Below are 16,807 nucleotides of genomic sequence, written 5' to 3'. Positions count from 1 at the left end.
CACAGCGGCCCCCTCCTCAGGCTGAAAACACCAGCTGTGCTCTAGCCCCGCCCCCACGCAGAACGGGACTCACCTCTTGGCCCATCGGTCCCTCGGATCCTTGTAGACTTCTCCGGTTCCTACAACGCCTGCCGGGTTTCCAGTGTGTGAACCAAATCCTGCACAAGAACATCAGTCAGCCTTGTTCTTCAGAACCACTACGACCCGAGGAGCTGCTGGGTCCCAGAACCTCCCGGACTTTCCGTTCGGTTTTAGACCAACGGAACCCAGCAGCTCCTCTGGTCCACAGTTCTTCCTCACAGAGCAGCCAAAGCAGAAGAGAAGCGTTAGGCCGAGTCCGGAACCAGAACAGCTAGAAGGAGCAAAGTTTGGGTCACAGCAGGAGATCATCCTGAGCCGGTTCACCAGAACCAACCCAGAGACTCCACAGACTCCCTGGTGAGGCCGGTCCCTGTCTGCACCTAGAACCCAGAAGATCCTGAGGTTCTGCAGAGCCCAGCAGCAGCCGGTCCTAAATCCAGATGTTTTAGGAGAACATTAGAACCAACCGGGTCAGGGTTAGGAGCTGGAGGAGGTTCTGAAAGTGATGGGTTTAATCTGATGGGAGCTTTAACGCCTCCGTGGTTCTGCTGGGGGGTCAGAACAGTCCGGGTGCAAACAGAGACGGCATCACCACAGAACATGGCGTGGTTCAGACCAGAAAATTCTGGTTTTTCTGAGTCAGAGCTTCCAGAGCTGGGAGCTCAGGGCGGGGCCTCTGGTTTTAGGAGGAGGAGCTAAGAAAGCAGAAGGAGGAGCCTGGGAGGAGATCAGGCAGAGAGCATCAGGCAGCAAAAAGCAAAAGACAAGGAGAACGCAGAGCTGGAGACATGCAGGCTCATTCCTGGGGGGTATGGGGAGGTGGGGGCATTAGTGGGATGAACTGAGGTCCTGTACGGCAGGTGAGAGCGCCCCCTCCAGGACGGCAGGGGCAGAACCAGTTCAGTCTGCTTCAGCTGTTTGTCTGAGGATGTTTGGACCAGAACCAGGAGGAGGAGGAGTCTGGACATGTCTGCTGGGTGGGGGGGGGTTCTGGGCGGAGCTTCTCCAGAGAGGATCAAAGGACAGCAGCTTCAAAGCTGGTTTTAGACGACGCCCCCTCAGAGTTTGGTCTGCTCCATTCATGGGGGGGGGGGTCAAACAAACACAGACAAACAGCTGAGTCTCTCACTGTTAAGGGGGGGGGGGGTCTATGAGGGTGAAATGACGTCTCCTTGCTTTGAAGCTAAGCAGGGGGGGGGGGGGGGGGGGCAGAGCGACAACACCAACAGTACTGTGATTGGCTCTGAAGGTCTCAGTCTGCAGGGGGGGTCGATTGCTTTTTTCTGATCTCTGGTGCTCGTGGGGGGGGAGAGCAGTGGAGAAGAAACTACAGACACCCAGATACAAAGAAACATGATTGATGGGGGGGTCCATGGATCATGAATAAAGACAGTGAAAGGATGTGACCCCCCCAAAGAGAACAGGAAACCTAAACCCTGAAGGAGAAGAAGAGGAAGTTGTGAGGGGGGGCCGCGATGGGCCCGCCTCCCTCCCCTCTCTGTTCTACCTTTCACGCCTCCTGGGGGGCCGGAGCTGGGTTTAGAAGGAAGGGGGGGGGCCGTACTGTTGGAGTTGTTGGGCGGCTGGAAGGAGCCGGACAGGAAGATGCCGTCAGAAACGGGGCGGGGCTTGCGCGCGATGGGCGGCGGCTGAGGCCTGCTGGGGTTGGCTGAGGCGGCGGCCGGAAGGTCGCTGTAGGACTTCCGGGTCGCCGTCTGCTTGGCCTGACCTGATTGGCCGCCGCCTCTGGGGCCTTCGTCCTCGTCTTCCTCATCTCCGGCGCTGGAGACGAACGTGGCGGTGTAGAGCGTGTCGGGGGAGGAGACCTGGGTTTTGAGGTAAGAGGCGTTTCTCTGTGGCGGGGGTGGGGGGGTGTTAGTAGGGTTGTTAGGGGCGGGGGGTTGGTAATCCCGAGGCAGCGGGGGCCGATACAGACCGGCCGGCTCGTCGGGGGTCAGCAGCTTTCTCTCCGCCTCCTCGTGCTGCCGCCGCCGCTCCGCCTCCAGGCGGGCGTAGTACTCCTCCTCCTGTCTCCTCTGGGGAGGGACAACCTGTTAGTAAACCCCACCCTCACTGGCTCCTGCTAACTAGCTACAGACACGTTTGGGGGAGTAGCTAAGACTCATCAGGGAGGGGCCAACCCCCCCACTGGACCAGCCACCCCCAAACTAGACCCCGCCCTCACAGAAGGAGGAACAGGACTGGACGCCCCCCCGTTCTAGACTCTTCTCAGCCGGTCTCCATGGTGATGACATCTGCCCTGGTGTGGGGGGGGCTGTTGTCTGCAGACCTGTTCTATGCTTGGGGGGGCATGAATGAACTGAAGGTGGTATGATGGGGGGGGGGGGGGATGACCCTGAGGGTCTCTATGAATGTATGGAGTATGATGATGGGGGGGGGGGGTCTGCACTGCAGCCTTGCTGATGGAAGAACTAAAAAGTAAAGCCCCCCCCCCACAAAACATGAGACATGATGCTGCGGGGGGGGGGTGCACTTACAACATCAACACATTAAGGGGGGGCTGAAACCTGTACAGGTGGGGGCCACCAACACAACATTAACACTTAAGTGGGGGGGCAGCAGTCCTAACATCAGCTTTCCTCTGTGGAGGGGGGGTGCAGCATCCAGGACGACCGCTGCAGGCTCCTCCCACTTCCTCCTCCTCTGCTGCTTTCAGGTCACCGACACCTTTACACGCGCGCTCGACATGAACGCCGCCGGGTGATGATGTCATAACGCCGGGCTTCCAGCTCCGCTAACATCTCTCACGACCAGAGCTTTTATTTTGAAAGTATCCAGAAACGATCATTTCCTGACTGAGTTTGGATGAAGGTTCTGATGGACGTAAAGGCGTTTCTGATCAGATCCTGGGAGGCTGATGGCGATGACACCCGGATCACGCCGTGTTCTGGAGAACCGGGTCTCATCCGGATCACGGCGTGCTCTGGAGGAGACGCCCGCAGGAGCGTCTACGCGTCGTGTCATGTCAGTGGCGAGAACAGCGGCGAGCGTGTAAAGGTGTCAGAGTCGTGCAGCAGACGCCTGCAGTCCGGCGCCAGGGAACGGGTGACACCGACCTTCTCCTCCGCCTCCCGCCTGACGCGCTCCTCTTCCCTCCACCTCCTTTCCTCCTCCAGCTGCTGCTTGGCCTGCTCCTCCGCCTCCCGCTTCCGGATCTCCTCCAGCTGCTGCTTGCGGCGCCGCTCCTCGTCCTGCAGCTGATCGACAAACAAGCAGGCGGGTCAGACGCCGCGGCGGCGCACCACAGACGCAAACACCCACATGCAGCAAGCCCCGCCCCCTGCTCACAAACACTGTCACATGACGCGTGCGAGGCCGCCTCCCTCGGATGGACACTAATTTTTGTTGGCCTCCAATGAGAACGGCGCCCCTGAAGGAGGGAGGGGGCACAGCTCACACAGATGGATGGATGAGGGAGGGGTCAACAAAATCCACATAACCACAACCATGCCCCCCCCCCCCCACTGATGCATTCAGCCATGCAGGTTCCACGTAAACGTGCAGCCATGCCCCCCCACGCCCCGTGGCTCTCCCCCAGCCACACATCAACCCCCCCACAAAGAGGAGAGACACAGACGGTGGACAGGAAGTGATGTAAGGGTGGGACAGGAAGTGATGTAAGGGCGGGGACAGGAAAGTCCAACATACCAAGTCTAGAACAGAGATAGCTGGGACAGCAGTCTGCTGCTGCAGAAGAAGAACAGTCAGGGGGGGGGAGATAAGAAAAAAGGCTAAATACCAGAAACGGGGGGGGGTTCCCATCCATTACAGAAAACAGGAGGAAGAAACTGAGGAGATGGGGGGGCTGCAGAAAACTAAGAGAAGGACCCCCCCACGCCAATTCAAACCCAAGCAATGCTGTCTGGGACACCTGCATGTTGGACTGGACCCCCCTCTTTGAACCCCCCCCCAGCGGGTCAGCATGGCAAAGCGATGGCAGAAGCGTGTTGCAGATGCACATTCATGTCGGGGAGGGGGGCGCCTTCCCGTCTTTGAAGCTGGTTCTGTTCCCCCCCCCCCATCAGCCTGGGCTCTTGGAGGGGGGGCTGATGGGTAACGGAGTTTGAAAAACAGAAGTGGGATTCCCGCGGCGCTCCTCCTCTCTCACACGGACCCCCCCTCCCCGTCTCACCCTGGCTCTCTTCTCGGCCTCCAGCCTCTGCATGATCAGCATGGTGTCCACGTCTTCGTCGTCCTCCTCCTCCTCGTCCTCCTCGCTCTGCTTGGACTCCTGCAGCCGTTTCTGGAACTGCCACTCCAGCATCAGCTTCCGGAGCCGGTCGCTCTCCTCCGCCGTCCTCTCCGGCTTGGCCTGAGGAGCAGCACACCTTTAGGGGTGGGGGGGTCACCGGCGTGTGCTCCTGGGGGAGCGGCTGGTCCCACCTGGAGCTCCTGGATCTCCTTGTCCAGCAGGTCCACGATGTGGAGCTGCTGCTGCTTCTCGGCCTTCTCGCGGGCGTCTCTCTTCCACGGGTCCGGAGACAGGCTGTCGCTGGTCAGGACGTCCTCCTTACTGATGGTGATGTACTGCAGGTCCCGCCTCTCGATGGTTCTGGGCTGCTGCTGGGGGAGCAGCTCCCGGATCACCGTGTCCACACCTGCAGTCACGGGAACATGGGATCAGAACACGCCTTTGGACCCGCTTCAGACCAGAACACGGAGACGCTCCTGTCCGTCAAAATGTTCAGCCACAGACATCTGGGAACAGCTGTTTTCACACATCCTGGGAGCCCCCCCCCCAAACCTGGGGTCACACCCAGGTCATCATCTGAACAGGGACGTTTAAGGTGAGCACTTACCTGTGGAAGCGCTGGCGGGCGGGGGCACCGCCGACCGCGGCAGGCTGGACAGTTTCTCTGGTCTGGTTGGTGGAGGCTGGAGCTGGTACGGCTGGGGCGGGGCCACAGAGGCCATGGGGGGCTGGTGGTGAGGGGGGAGCATGGGCCCACCGTTGTTTTGGGGTTGGACGGGCATCACGGGATTGGGCCGGATCTGGCCCAGCTTCCTCTCCTGCTCCCGCCTCTTCCTCTCCCTGAAGGAGAAAGCGGATCTGAGCGGCCAGCAGGGGGGGCAAACGCTGCCGCCAGCAGGGGGGGCAAACGCTGCCGCCAGCAGGGGGGGCAAACGCTGCCGCCAGACAGAATCCTCACCTCTCCTCCTCCAGACGCGCCTTCTCCTTCTCGTACCACCTCTGCTGCTCCTCCCTCTTCCTGCGGTCGGCCGCCTGCTGGGCCGTTACCGGGGCGATGGCGGGGGGCGGCGGCAGTGGCAGCTCAGCCTGAGGGTCGTAGTGATCGTAGGGAGCGGGAGGCGGCGGGGGAGGCGGGGGCAGGTCGGAGCGGGACGGCGCCTGGCCCATGTGTGGGGGGCCGGCGTGGGGCGCGTTGGGGGTCTTCCAGCGGCCCGGCCCGGTCTTCTGGGTGGTGCTTTTGGAGGACGAGGCGGAGAAGTTCAGGTGCTCCTGGCTGGAGGTGGACGACTCCAACGAGGAGGACACCTGAGGCTGGGGGGGCCAGTGGTCCAGCCCTCCGTGACCTGCGGGGACAAAGGAACCGCTGATTACTGGACTATGTGCTGACCCCCCCTTTCTGGTATGAACCCCGGGGGTCAACGTCATCCTCACCTCCTGGGGGGGCCCTCTGGTAGTCCAGGTCTCGGTGAGGGGGCTGGTAATCCTGTGGGTAGTGTGGCAGTAGGCGCTCGTCAGGTCGGAGGCCCCCCGGGGGCGGGTACAGGTCCTCCTGCGAGTGGTCGACCCTCTGGAGGAGAAAAGAACATCTGTGAGGGGGGGGCTCGAGTCCAAAGCTGTATGTGTGTGTGTGTGAGGAGGGGTCCTGCTGACCCACCTGCATGCTGTTGTGGAGGCTGTCCATCAGGGGGAGGCGCTCTCTGTCCTCCATGCCCTGCCAGTGCTGGGGGGGGCCCTGACCCATGCCGACCACGCGGTCCTGGCTCTTGGAGGCCGGGACAGTGAAGTACTCCCTGGGGTAGGTCTGGGTGGGGATGGGGTAGGCCTCTGGGTGAGGAGGGGAGGGCTCGTCCTGAGGAGGAGGAGGAGGAGGAAGAGGAGGAGGTGAGCTTCAGTGGGACATTCCTCATGGGGGTGTCAGGGACTTACGTCTGCACACAGGTTCCCCGTGGAGACGGAGGTGATCTTGGTGCCGGGGCCTCCGGGGTACATGGACTTGCTGGCAGGACTCTGGCCCTGGTCTGAAGGAGCAGAAACCACAGAACCCCAGCGGTTCCGTTACACCACAGCAGAACTATACTGGACGTGTCAGAACCCGTCTGAGGAACAGCCGAGCGTCCGACTTACTGGCCACGTTGGGGCTGGAGCGGTGGTCCAGGCGGTTCTTCAGGAGTCTGTCCTCCCCCGTCTTCTTGGGTTCGGGGTAGGGGTCCCATCCGGGCTGCGGGCTCTCCGGAGACCCGTTCTGCACGGAGTTGCTGTAGAGTTCGAAGCCTTCGCTCTTCGGCCGCATCTTGCCGTTCTTGTCGCGGCCTCGGTCTGCGGCTGAGACGGATTCAGAGCATCAGGTCTCCTGTCTGACGGCTTATCGCCGCGGTAACCAAACCTCAGACCCTTCTCCTGCATCTGTGCTCACATTACAGCAGATGAGGATCGGTCCAGACTAACCCCACCTGCAGCTCCTCAATCCCTTTGTCCACATGTATGAGACATTTCTATCCCACCTAAACCTGGTTCTGGAAGACTTAACAGGCCTGCTTAGGCTCCTCCCCTTATCCACCACCTTGATAGACAGCACTGCAACTTGTGACCACACCCCTTTGAGCTTTTTCCAAAATGAAAATAAAAGAAGCTTTTTGGTTTGATTTAATAAAATCATTCCAGATTCCAACATCTGCAGGAACCCTTCCTGACCTTTGACCCCCAGCTCACCTCTCTGCATCATGGGGCTCGGCTGGTTGAGGAGCGTCGCCAGACCGTGGTAAATGGCGCCCTGCTTGGCAACTTCCAGAGTCACGACGGCGCCCGTCCTCGTCATCAGCTCTGCCGCTCTGAACACACGCACAAACACACACATAAACACACACGCACAAATACACACACAAATACAAACACACACACACGACTAATCAACTCCTCTGAGATCAAACAGGACAAACTTTCCAACTCTCGGTTTCTTTAGCTGATGGAAACTCAGCATCTCTTCCATGCAGAGGAGGTTTGGTTGGATAAACTCCTGCTGGCGTTAAGTAGGTTCTGACCCCCCCCTCATTTTTAAACCCAGTGTTGTCACTTTGTGGTTCATCTCAGACCTCCTGATCTGAGACCTCCTCCCAGGAGGAGGACGTGACGCTGGGATCTCACCTCTCCTGCGACAGTCCCACCAGGCTGCGGCCGTCCACGCTCAGCAGCTGGTCGCCTGCCGCCAGACGGCCGTCCTGCAACGGCACAGATGCCTCGTGAGCGGGGAGGACCTGGAGGGGCGGGGCCTCCTGTGTCAGCGGCAGTACTCACGTTATCCGCAGCTCCACCTTTAACCACAGACTTGATGTAGATCCCTAGCTTCTCCTGCCCGGCGCCCTGCAGAGGAACCACACGGGTCAGGTACGGCCAAGGAACTGAAACAGAACCTCAAACCGAGGAGGCAGTTCAGGTTCTCCAGCTCCAAATGAAGAAGAGTTTAACGAGAACCACAGCTCTCCCTCTTCCTGGACTCTGTCCTATTGACCTTCAGGAAGCTCCAACTGATGCTTTTAAAAGCTGAACGTCCAAACCAGAAAACATTTTCCACAGTCCCAGGAGCTTCCCTTCAGGTCCAAACTTTGTGTGGAAGAACCAGAACATCTGGTCCAAACAGCCCAGCAGCCGTTCCACAGAAACCTGGAGACCGTCCATCCAGCGCCTCTGATCCGGTTCAGAAGGTGCTGAGACAGGAAACAGCCGTTTGTGGCGCACATCCTCTCATTGTTGCTGCCCCCCCGGGGGGGGGGAGCAGGCCGCCCCACCCCCACTATGACCCCAGCCTCCACCAAAACAAGACTATGGAAGCAGCTGCAGCAGGTTCTCTGAAAAACAACAGAATGTGACACCAACGCTGTCATCTCAGAAGCCACACCCCCTGAAGCCTCAAGGGCGGGGCAAGTGCACGCTCATAAGTTGACCTCAGCAAAGCGTGCTCATCAGACCGCCTCCATCCGTTTGAAAACGGATCATGGCAGTTCTGGAAACGAATAATCCAGGTTTGTGTCATTCATGGAAGGGAGAAAAGGTCTGAGTGACAGATTTACGACATTTCACTCCACTCCAGGAGAGGAGGAAGCCCCTCCCTGCCTGTCCAGTGTGAACGCTGTAGGCGGCTGTGAGCGCAGCTAAAGGGCTAGGAATGTTAGGGAACCAAACAAACGCACGTCTAGAGAGGAACCCCGTAAACCAGGAGGAGGTGCGCGCTCCTCCTGAGGCTGTGGCTGCATTTGGAGCAACACAGTGGCAGAAAGCGTGGAGCGAATTACGACCCCCACCCCCCACCATGACCTGCAGTGACCCCGGTTACCTGGTCTCTCCAGCCCACCACAGAAAACCACATCCTGCAGCCGCTCCTCAGCTTCCAGACCGGAGCAGCAGGCTTTTATTCTGAAGAATAAGAACCAACACGTCCAGAGCCCCCCACCCCAATTACAGCGGCTGCAGGAAATCCGTCCAGCTGCTCCAAACCAGCGTTTATGGATGCAGGCGGGGGGAAAGGGAACGCAGAGGGCTCCAGAGCGCGAGGAGGACAGGAACGCCGTCACCCAGCATTTACAAAGTCTTCCCCAATGAGCAGGAAGGTTCTGCAGAACCGGAGCATTCTGTCCCACTGCAGGAGGAGGGGCACCGCCGCAGCTCCACACGCGTGCACGCCCACTGCACCAGCACACACGTGCACACCAGGAGAGGCTTAGCCCAGACCACAACAGCTGCTGAAACCAGCCCCACCTGCCGGCCCCCCCACACCCCACGCCCGCCGCACTATCCTCACAGGTTTGAAAACAAACAGTCGGGTCTCCTCGGCACCTCCTGCCCCCACCCCCACCCTGCCGCGTGCACAAACACCATACAGGAAGACTCCCGACTTCAGGAAACAAGACAGAGAGACGGAACGGGGGGGGGGGGGGGGGGGGGGGGGGGGGGGGCTGCTGTGGACCAATCACAGATGGCATGTCCTTCAGCCTGGTTCAGTTAAATTATCTGGTCCCGCTACAGTAAACCTCTAGAACCTCCAGAACCATGTGATCTGCATCTGGAAGCAGAGACCCTCCGGCTGCTGTGAGTGGGAGGGCCGGCCTCCCACGCCCCTCAAACGTTCAGGTGCTGCTCCTCACCTTGGCGGCCACGATGCTCAGGCCCATGCCGTTGTGCTTCTTCAGCGTTACCGTGACAACCTCCGGTTCTTTCCTCATTGGCTGAAAAGAGACGGACAGCAGAGGAGAAGCGTGAGACGGACGAAGGACCCGGCGAGGATCAAACACGTCTGCGAGCAAACGCCAAGTGGAGCCGGGCGGGGCAGAGAACGGAGGGAGGGGTGAGAAAAAGGGAGGAATGAGGGCGGGATCCGGGGCAAAGACCACAGAGGAACCTGTGGCTGCTGGCGTGGAGTCAAGAATGAAAACCACAGACGGGTGGGCGGAGGGAAGAGCTGCTGACAGACTGAACGTTTGTGTGAGCCTCACTGTAAACGTTCAGTCACTGCAGCCTCTGACGCCAAAGTACAGCGCCATAAATGTGCGTCCACCATGTTTGTACGGTCAGTGGGAGTGTCCTCGTAGGGTGGAGTACGTTAAGCAAAGGTTCTTCTTCTTCTTCTTCTTCTTCTCTCCTCATGTCAGTTGTTTGGCGTTTTAATGTGGGGGTGGGAGGAGCCGTACGGTCCTATAGATGTTGTGGTGTTTACATCCACTCTGATCATTTCCTGTTTTATGTCTCTGCTCTCCAAACAGACCTGCCTTACTATAGACTGATGTGGAGAACAGGAGCTTTTCAAAATAAAACTTCCTTAACAGTCAGCTTTTAAATGAACCTACAAAAAGGTCCCATCTCTCACACTGGGGGGGTTGGGGACCTCTGGTAGGGATCAGCGGTTTACAGAATATCCAAAACTGGGTCGCATAGACCGCGGACAGACCATTCATTACGGTAAACTAGAGCAGGTGTACTGCCCCCTGCTGGACGGCTGGTCTGGACAGAGAGGAGGAGCATGGAGTCCTGCCTGTTTTCCAGCATTCCCTGCTCTTCCCAGCATGCACCAGTAAGCTGGAAACACCTGATCCAGGGGATCTTGAGCAGCAGGAACCATCACAGATCAGACTGATGCCGTCTGGAGGTCCAAAAAGGTACAAGGGGCGGCCTGACCGGGACTTTGATGCAGCTGGAGCGGGGAAGGGGATTGTGGTCATGAAACAAGCCCCGCCCTCAGACGCTTTTACCATGTCGGAGGTTTCAGCAGCAGAGAAGTGGTTGTCACAGTCGGCTCCTTCAAAGTGGACGGTCCAAGTACCGGGAGAGCGCGGATGAGGAAGCAGCCGGCAGAAATCTGTCAAAGGTTGGAGAGCAGGTGAGTCGCCGCTCTTTGAAGGAAGCCTCCAGGAGGCCGCAGGGTCGGACGCTCACCTCTCTGCAGCAGCGGCTCCAGGAAGTCCTGCAGGCCGTTGGGGAGGTTACGCACCACGTCGCAGGAGTAACCGTCTTCAGGGAGGAGGAAGGGCAGCTGCAGGTCCGGATCCTCTTCCAGCTGCACCTCTCTGCCGTCACTCCTCGCCAGCTCATCGGCGGTGTTCTCTGCCACCGCCACCACCTCGTTGATCAGTTCCTGCGCAGAAGAAGGACCCGTTCAGCCAGGCTCCCTGCAGACCCAGCAGCAGGGTTCCAGGAGTTCCCGTCTTACCGGAGGGATGTAGGGCTCCCCCTGGGCACAGTGGTAGTTGGTCAGTAAGGCGTGAAGCTGCAGAGAGTTCAGCTTGAAGCAGGTGCTGTGGATGTTCTGCACGTCCTCCTTGGAGTACTTGTTCATGGTCAGCAGGGTGGTGGCCTGAGGACACGAACGCCGTTCAGAGGAGCGCCGACCTTCACGGACACGGCCCCGACCGGCACTCACCTGCACGATGCGACTCAGGTGGCAGTCAGCGGCGAGCTCCAGGCCCTGCTTCTCGGCCCACGCCTCGATGTGGCTGAGCTGCTGCCTCAGGATGGCCCCCCAGTAGTGACAGCACAGCCCTGAGTCTGCATCCGTCACCAGCTTGTTGAACAGCCACATGTTGATGAAGTGGAACAGCTGAGAGAACAGCTGGATGGTCAGTGCGGCATTGACCCGGCAGCGCCGCAGTAGGGACATGGCGCCCGACAGCGTGTGCAGGACGTCCTCTGGGGAGAACGACAAAACCTGAGATCCTGCTGGGAACAGAACCGGAACCAGAACCCGGCAGCGAGCAGCTTTTCTCAGTACCTATCTTGGGACTCTGAGGGTTGTGCTCCTCAGGGTCGTCCAGGAAAGCTGGCATGTAGTTGTTCAGGTCCGCCTGCAGACAGTGGACCAGGTACCTGCAGCCAACGCAGACCGTTAACCCCCCCGAGACTCAACACCTGACCCTTCTCATGCATAATGTGGGAAAACCATGAAGACGACGGGTTTTAGTCTACAGTTCAAGGGATTCAAAGAATGAAGGCGAACAATCTTTATTTTGAAGGGCACTAAAGGGATTGAACATAAGCCGGATAAACATCTGCCCCCCCCCCAAACTACTGACTTGAAGGCCATCTGGACGAGGTGGGCCAGGATGTCCTGGGCGTCCAGAGTGATCCGACTCAGGTCTCGGTCCTGTTTGATGAAGTTCAGCAGCTCGGAGGCGTTGGCCATCCAGAACGCCAGCGCTCCGGCGATGTTCTTCTGCTTCTGTAACGCAGCCACCACAACACAGAGGAACCGCCGTTAGAGCCGCAGGACCACCACCGGCAGGCGTGTTAGAACCAAAGGGAGGGGTCTGTTTGAGTGGCAGTCGAAAAGAGCAGTAGTTACGCCAGGGACAGACTCATGCCCCGCCCACCGTTCATCGCTGCCACGCTGATGAGCACGCTCAGTGTGACTCCTCCTCAGAGCAGAACGTCTTCACAGAGCAGGCACACATGCAGCACACAGCTGGAGTCACTGCCGCGCAGACGACTGCCCCGCAGACGACTGCCGCGCAGACGACTGCCCCGCAGACGTCTCTGCGTCCGTCCAGACGGAACGCTAACCCGTCCAGACGGAGGCTGATGTTCAGCTCATGTCCAGAACCGGGGCTGCTACTGTGTCCTGCAGACCAGAAGACGTTCTTCTAAAAGTCAAAGCGGGAGCTGCTGGTGGCGAGCAGCCGCCTGCAGCGACAAGAGATGTTTAAACGGTGGCGAGGGGCTTGTGTCCGCAGAGCCGATTGGCCGACAGCCCCGTCACTCACAGAGCAGAGGCGGGTTCCTGCACTCATCCATCCCCACCTCAAAAACATGTCTTTCATTTTCAGAACAGCCAGCAATGAGAGACGGAGACGAGAAGGTCCAGAACCTTCAGACGTCACAGATGAAGACATTTAGTGAGAGACGCATTAATGAAGCAGACCAGGCGGAGAGGATCGGAGGAGCTCGTCTCTCATCCACGCAGGACGTCATGAGGACAACAGAAAGGCTTGCTTTGGTTTTCTGGGTTTTAGTACCGGGCGGGTCCAGGAAGCTGAATGAATTAGTCAGGTGGATGTTGCTGTTGGTGCTTAGTTTTCCAGCTGTGGGAAGGACGTTCATTTACACTTTGGTTCAACATCTCTGTTAGAAAAAGAAGCAGCAGCAACAATGGTTTGGCCGTCAAAAAGCAGGTGAGAAGAGTGAAAGAGGAGAGCTGGGCCATATGTTCATTCAGGAGGAGACAACTTCCTCAAAGAGCTGAATCAGTTCAGGAAATATTTCCTGTGTTTTAAAAAACATCTTAATGTCTTAAATCAGGAAGGATTCTCACTAAACTTTCAATCAGCGGTTTGAAACGTTTCTCCTGATTTGAGCTCCTTTCCTGTCAAACGCCGTAGCTAAGAGGCTGAAACCATATGGCCCAGCAGCAAGAAGACAGACGGGCAAGGAGTCTGCAGCCGCCAAGCCACGGAGAGCTGATGTGCTGTCCTACCTGATCCCCTTCACGCATGTCCTGGATGGTAGGAGGAAGAGGAGGAGGAGGAGGAGACGTTTACAGGACAGAGAGAAAACACGTCAACAGCTACAGTATGTAAACACACAGATGGAACAGAGCATCAGCGCGGCAACGTGACCTTCAGCATCCTCATCCTCCACAACCGACCCGTCTACACCTGCAGCCCTCTGAAGGTGTTCAGGGGGCTGCTGGTGAACAGGTTGAGCCTCCTGAACCAAGCTGGATCTGCGTCACTGGAACAGAACCTCCAGCCCTTTATAAAGGGGGACTGAACGCCAGAAAGAGCCACACTGGCAGGATCAGAGTCCTGCTGGGGGGCGGAGCTTTAAAGCAGCCATTCCCAGGACTCGTTCACATGTCAACAATGATTTGATGTTTATCTGAAATCCTCGGATATTTTCTCAGTTCAGAGTTTCTGACATCGGCTCTGCAGGATTCAAACCGTCAAACATGGACGTTCTGCACACGTAGAGCTGTGACGGTGTCGGATTTTTGATCACCGCAGTGATGAACCACCAGGGGGCGCGGTGGCGCGGTTAACCGCATCCCCCCCCCCCCAAAGAAAACACAAAATCCCCCGGCGGCTTTATCGGAAATAAATACAATTAAAACGTACTATTCTTTATTAACAAATAACAGTAACAACTAACTACTACCTATCTAACTAATGAACTAACTCTGTAGGTGTTGTAGAATGACCGACTGTGTCCGCGCGCTGCGTCATGTGTAGGACTAGGACGAAGAAGCGCGCACACGTCTGTCGGGGTGCGTGTTGATTCTTCTGCTCTCTAGCTGCATGTGAGCCTTCACCTGTGTTCTCTGGTTCAGACATCTTCTCAGAATATTATTTATTGCCCAGTAATAAACAGACTGCAGACGCTTTCACCTCTCCGGTCGCCGTGAAGCCTGACAGCCATGAGAAACGCGGGGCAGGAGGCTCTGCCTTTGTTTACACAGACACGCAACATTGCTGCTAACAAAATAGTTCCCAACAAGAAAATGTAGTGATATTCATGGAAATCTAACAGCGCGCGTTCATGTTTGGTGTTACAGAGTGACTGAGAACAGTAATACCCCCCCCCCCCCCCCCCCCCAACACAAAATCCTCTGGCGGGCGGCGTGTCGCCCACTCAAGAACACACACAGCTTGTAATGAAAATGAATACAATGGAAATGAATAATTAGAACGCAGTAAATTTGTCGTATTTCCTCGTAGGACACAAACTTTTGTAGAATGAAGACGTGTGTGTTTCTGAAACAGCGCATGTGTGCGTGTTTAAGTAGAATGCGCACGTGCCGCGTGCTTCTCTGAGACAGTGACAGCCGCGGGCAGGCGGGTGCGACGAGGAGAGAAGAAGAAGAGTGATAAAAGGTTTCCCATAGAAAGCCTTTATGTCTGAACACAGGACTTGCAGATGTGTTTATTGATTTCATGTCTTTATTGTAGTTCCAATCACGCACCATATCACCACGGTGATGAGGTTATCGTCACAGCCCTATGCACACGCAGACACCTGAGGAGGGGCCTGGCCCCCCAGCAGAAGAACTGACGTCACTAAACATTCAAGACCAACACTAGAGACCAACTAGAAGCGGCTCCCCTTCATAACACGGACAAGAACGACGACAGACAAACATTTGTTAGAAACATGGCGGCGCTTTGGAGGCTCCACGCCACGACCACCAGACAGACGGACGGGCGGGAACATGGCGAGGGGGGGGCATTCACACGCCTCATGACATTCGGAACTGGTCTTAGAAAGGAAGCGCCGCACTCACCTGGATGACTCCTTCCATCATGCTCACCATCTTGTTGACGATGGCGATGACTTTGTGCGTCCTCTCTGACGGCGAGATGTCGGGCCGGTACGCCGGCGACAGGACGAAGCGGCACGCCATGTACAGCACGTAGGTGGGGGAGAGCTTGAAGTGAACGGTGGAGCTGTTGGTGTAGTTGATGATGGCAGACAGGAAGGTGTCTTCAGCTGGGGGGACAGGAGGGGGGGTCAGGTCATCAACAGGATGTGATGTCATAGCTCATCATTTTCTTCTTTAAATGAAACGTTAGAAGCAAAAGACGTCCAGTCATTTCTTTATTTGATCTAGAAATACTGGTCAGAACTGGACCGATGTCGGTTTGAGAAGATCCAGAACCTCAGAGAACATGTTCTCCAGAACCTCAAACACACAGAAACATAAATGCTCCTCAATACAAACTCCTAAAAGGCGTCCAGTCCGGATGCAAAGAAGCAGATCTAAAGAACCTGAAAGCCCGTTTCATGTGGGACAAACCAGAACCACCACCCACCACCCAAAAGAATCCGTCTGGTTGGCTGGAGCCGCTCTGATCTTCTATGGATCAGGCTGTGGTGGTTAGAGGATGTCTGAGCTGCACGTGTGCCACCAGCACAGCGTCTGGCATGGCTTCCCCCAGTGCATTATGGGAGCCACGCAACCACCGTCTGGGAAAATGATTGAGGAAACGTGCACGAACGTGCACGAACATCCAAGGAGCAAAGACGGCAAAGAGCAGAAGAAGCTGACTGATCTGGATCGCTGCCAGAACCAAGGCTGAGAAAATGTTCTGTATACAGGTCTGCCTGGACCCGGTCTGCCTGGACCAGGTCTTCATGGGTCATTCTGGGTAACACGGTGCTTTAAACCCGGATCAGAACCACCGTCGACTGAAGGATGTTCAGACGTTTCTGACTGTCTATCAGGTGAAGGAAGAAAAGTCCAGAACCGGGCTGGAGGCTCCGTTTTGTTCATGGCGGATCAGAACCATTCTGCTGGGTAAACCCCCAAAGATCACTCCCCAGCTGTTGGTTTCTGGGTCGCTGAGCGGGTCGGGTTCCACTACACGGGGGGTCAATAGTTTCCAGATATCGACCGTGGCGTGGACGCGGCGGGGAACTCACAGTTTTCTCTGAACTCGATGCTGGCGGGAAGACACAGCTCTGTTCGTTCTGCCAACGCGTCCTGGGACCTGAGGGGACCAGAGAAGGGAGAAGGTCACGCCGCGAGCAGAGGGGCTTCAGCAGGTGGAGGGGGGCGATGAGCACGTGTGGGGGGGGACCTGCTGTCCAGCTGCTCTCCTCGGATCATGGGCTTCACCATGCCTCTCTCCATCTCCAGCTTTCCTGAACTCTGCAGAGAAAAGCAGGAAAAGCCATTCAGACTGAAGTCGCTCCCAACATTTCAGCGAGGCGCCGCCGCGGGAAGTCTGTGGGCGGAGCTTTCCTCCGGACAGGTGTGGAGCTCCTACCTGCTCACCTGAACTGCAGACCTGCTTTGCTCCCTGACATTTTAGATTGAATACTTAGTCCCATTTTCATTTAAAAGGAACCGTTTGGTTCTGAGTGAGACAGCAGAGCTGGAGATGAAAACCAGACTAAGGAACCGCAGAGGTTTTTCTGTTCTGAACTGATCCAATCAGAGCAGAAAGTCTTATGACAGAGCGGCTTACCTTGCTGGTTGGCAGCGCGGCTCCGCTGTGGACGTCTCTGTGAAGGTCGTTTTCTGGCACGCTGCTGCAGAGG

The 16,807-nt window shown here is 57.1% G+C and overlaps 1 protein-coding gene across 36 annotated transcripts in view; it reads right to left on the bottom strand.

The window, feature by feature from the left end:
• The window catches only part of afdna (afadin, adherens junction formation factor a), a 51,512-nt gene that overhangs the window by 804 nt on the left and 33,901 nt on the right, over positions 1-16,807 (bottom strand). For 7 of the 36 annotated variants that reach the window (XM_078942468.1, XM_078942473.1, XM_078942469.1 and 4 more), the window contains 27 exons: positions 16,735-16,798; positions 16,345-16,415; positions 16,187-16,254; positions 15,048-15,253; positions 13,245-13,265; positions 11,848-11,993; positions 11,547-11,641; positions 11,199-11,464; positions 10,989-11,132; positions 10,715-10,913; positions 10,531-10,637; positions 9,430-9,510; positions 7,586-7,651; positions 7,436-7,509; positions 7,004-7,122; positions 6,419-6,616; positions 6,221-6,312; positions 5,949-6,143; positions 5,726-5,861; positions 5,253-5,637; positions 4,902-5,134; positions 4,486-4,700; positions 4,235-4,414; positions 3,751-3,789; positions 3,159-3,299; positions 1,589-2,117; positions 74-158 (listed from right to left, as the gene is read on the bottom strand). In XM_078942468.1, coding sequence (XP_078798594.1) covers positions 74-158; positions 1,589-2,117; positions 3,159-3,299; positions 3,751-3,789; positions 4,235-4,414; positions 4,486-4,700; positions 4,902-5,134; positions 5,253-5,637; positions 5,726-5,861; positions 5,949-6,143; positions 6,221-6,312; positions 6,419-6,616; positions 7,004-7,122; positions 7,436-7,509; positions 7,586-7,651; positions 9,430-9,510; positions 10,531-10,637; positions 10,715-10,913; positions 10,989-11,132; positions 11,199-11,464; positions 11,547-11,641; positions 11,848-11,993; positions 13,245-13,265; positions 15,048-15,253; positions 16,187-16,254; positions 16,345-16,415; positions 16,735-16,798 — 4,155 coding nt within the window. The remainder of the gene's footprint in view (positions 1-73; positions 159-1,588; positions 2,118-3,158; positions 3,300-3,750; positions 3,790-4,234; positions 4,415-4,485; positions 4,701-4,901; positions 5,135-5,252; positions 5,638-5,725; positions 5,862-5,948; positions 6,144-6,220; positions 6,313-6,418; positions 6,617-7,003; positions 7,123-7,435; positions 7,510-7,585; positions 7,652-9,429; positions 9,511-10,530; positions 10,638-10,714; positions 10,914-10,988; positions 11,133-11,198; positions 11,465-11,546; positions 11,642-11,847; positions 11,994-13,244; positions 13,266-15,047; positions 15,254-16,186; positions 16,255-16,344; positions 16,416-16,734; positions 16,799-16,807) is intronic. The other 29 variants (XM_078942477.1, XM_078942482.1, XM_078942483.1 and 26 more) reach the window with 17 other exon arrangements.

Source organism: Oryzias latipes, chromosome 24, assembly GCF_053564925.1.
Source record: "Oryzias latipes strain Hd-rR chromosome 24, Olatipes_Hd-rR_3.1".
In the NCBI taxonomy this organism is placed as follows: Eukaryota; Metazoa; Chordata; class Actinopteri; order Beloniformes; family Adrianichthyidae; genus Oryzias; species Oryzias latipes.
The sequence above is the reverse complement of the archived record's forward strand: the minus strand, read 5'-3'. Positions and strand labels throughout refer to the sequence as shown.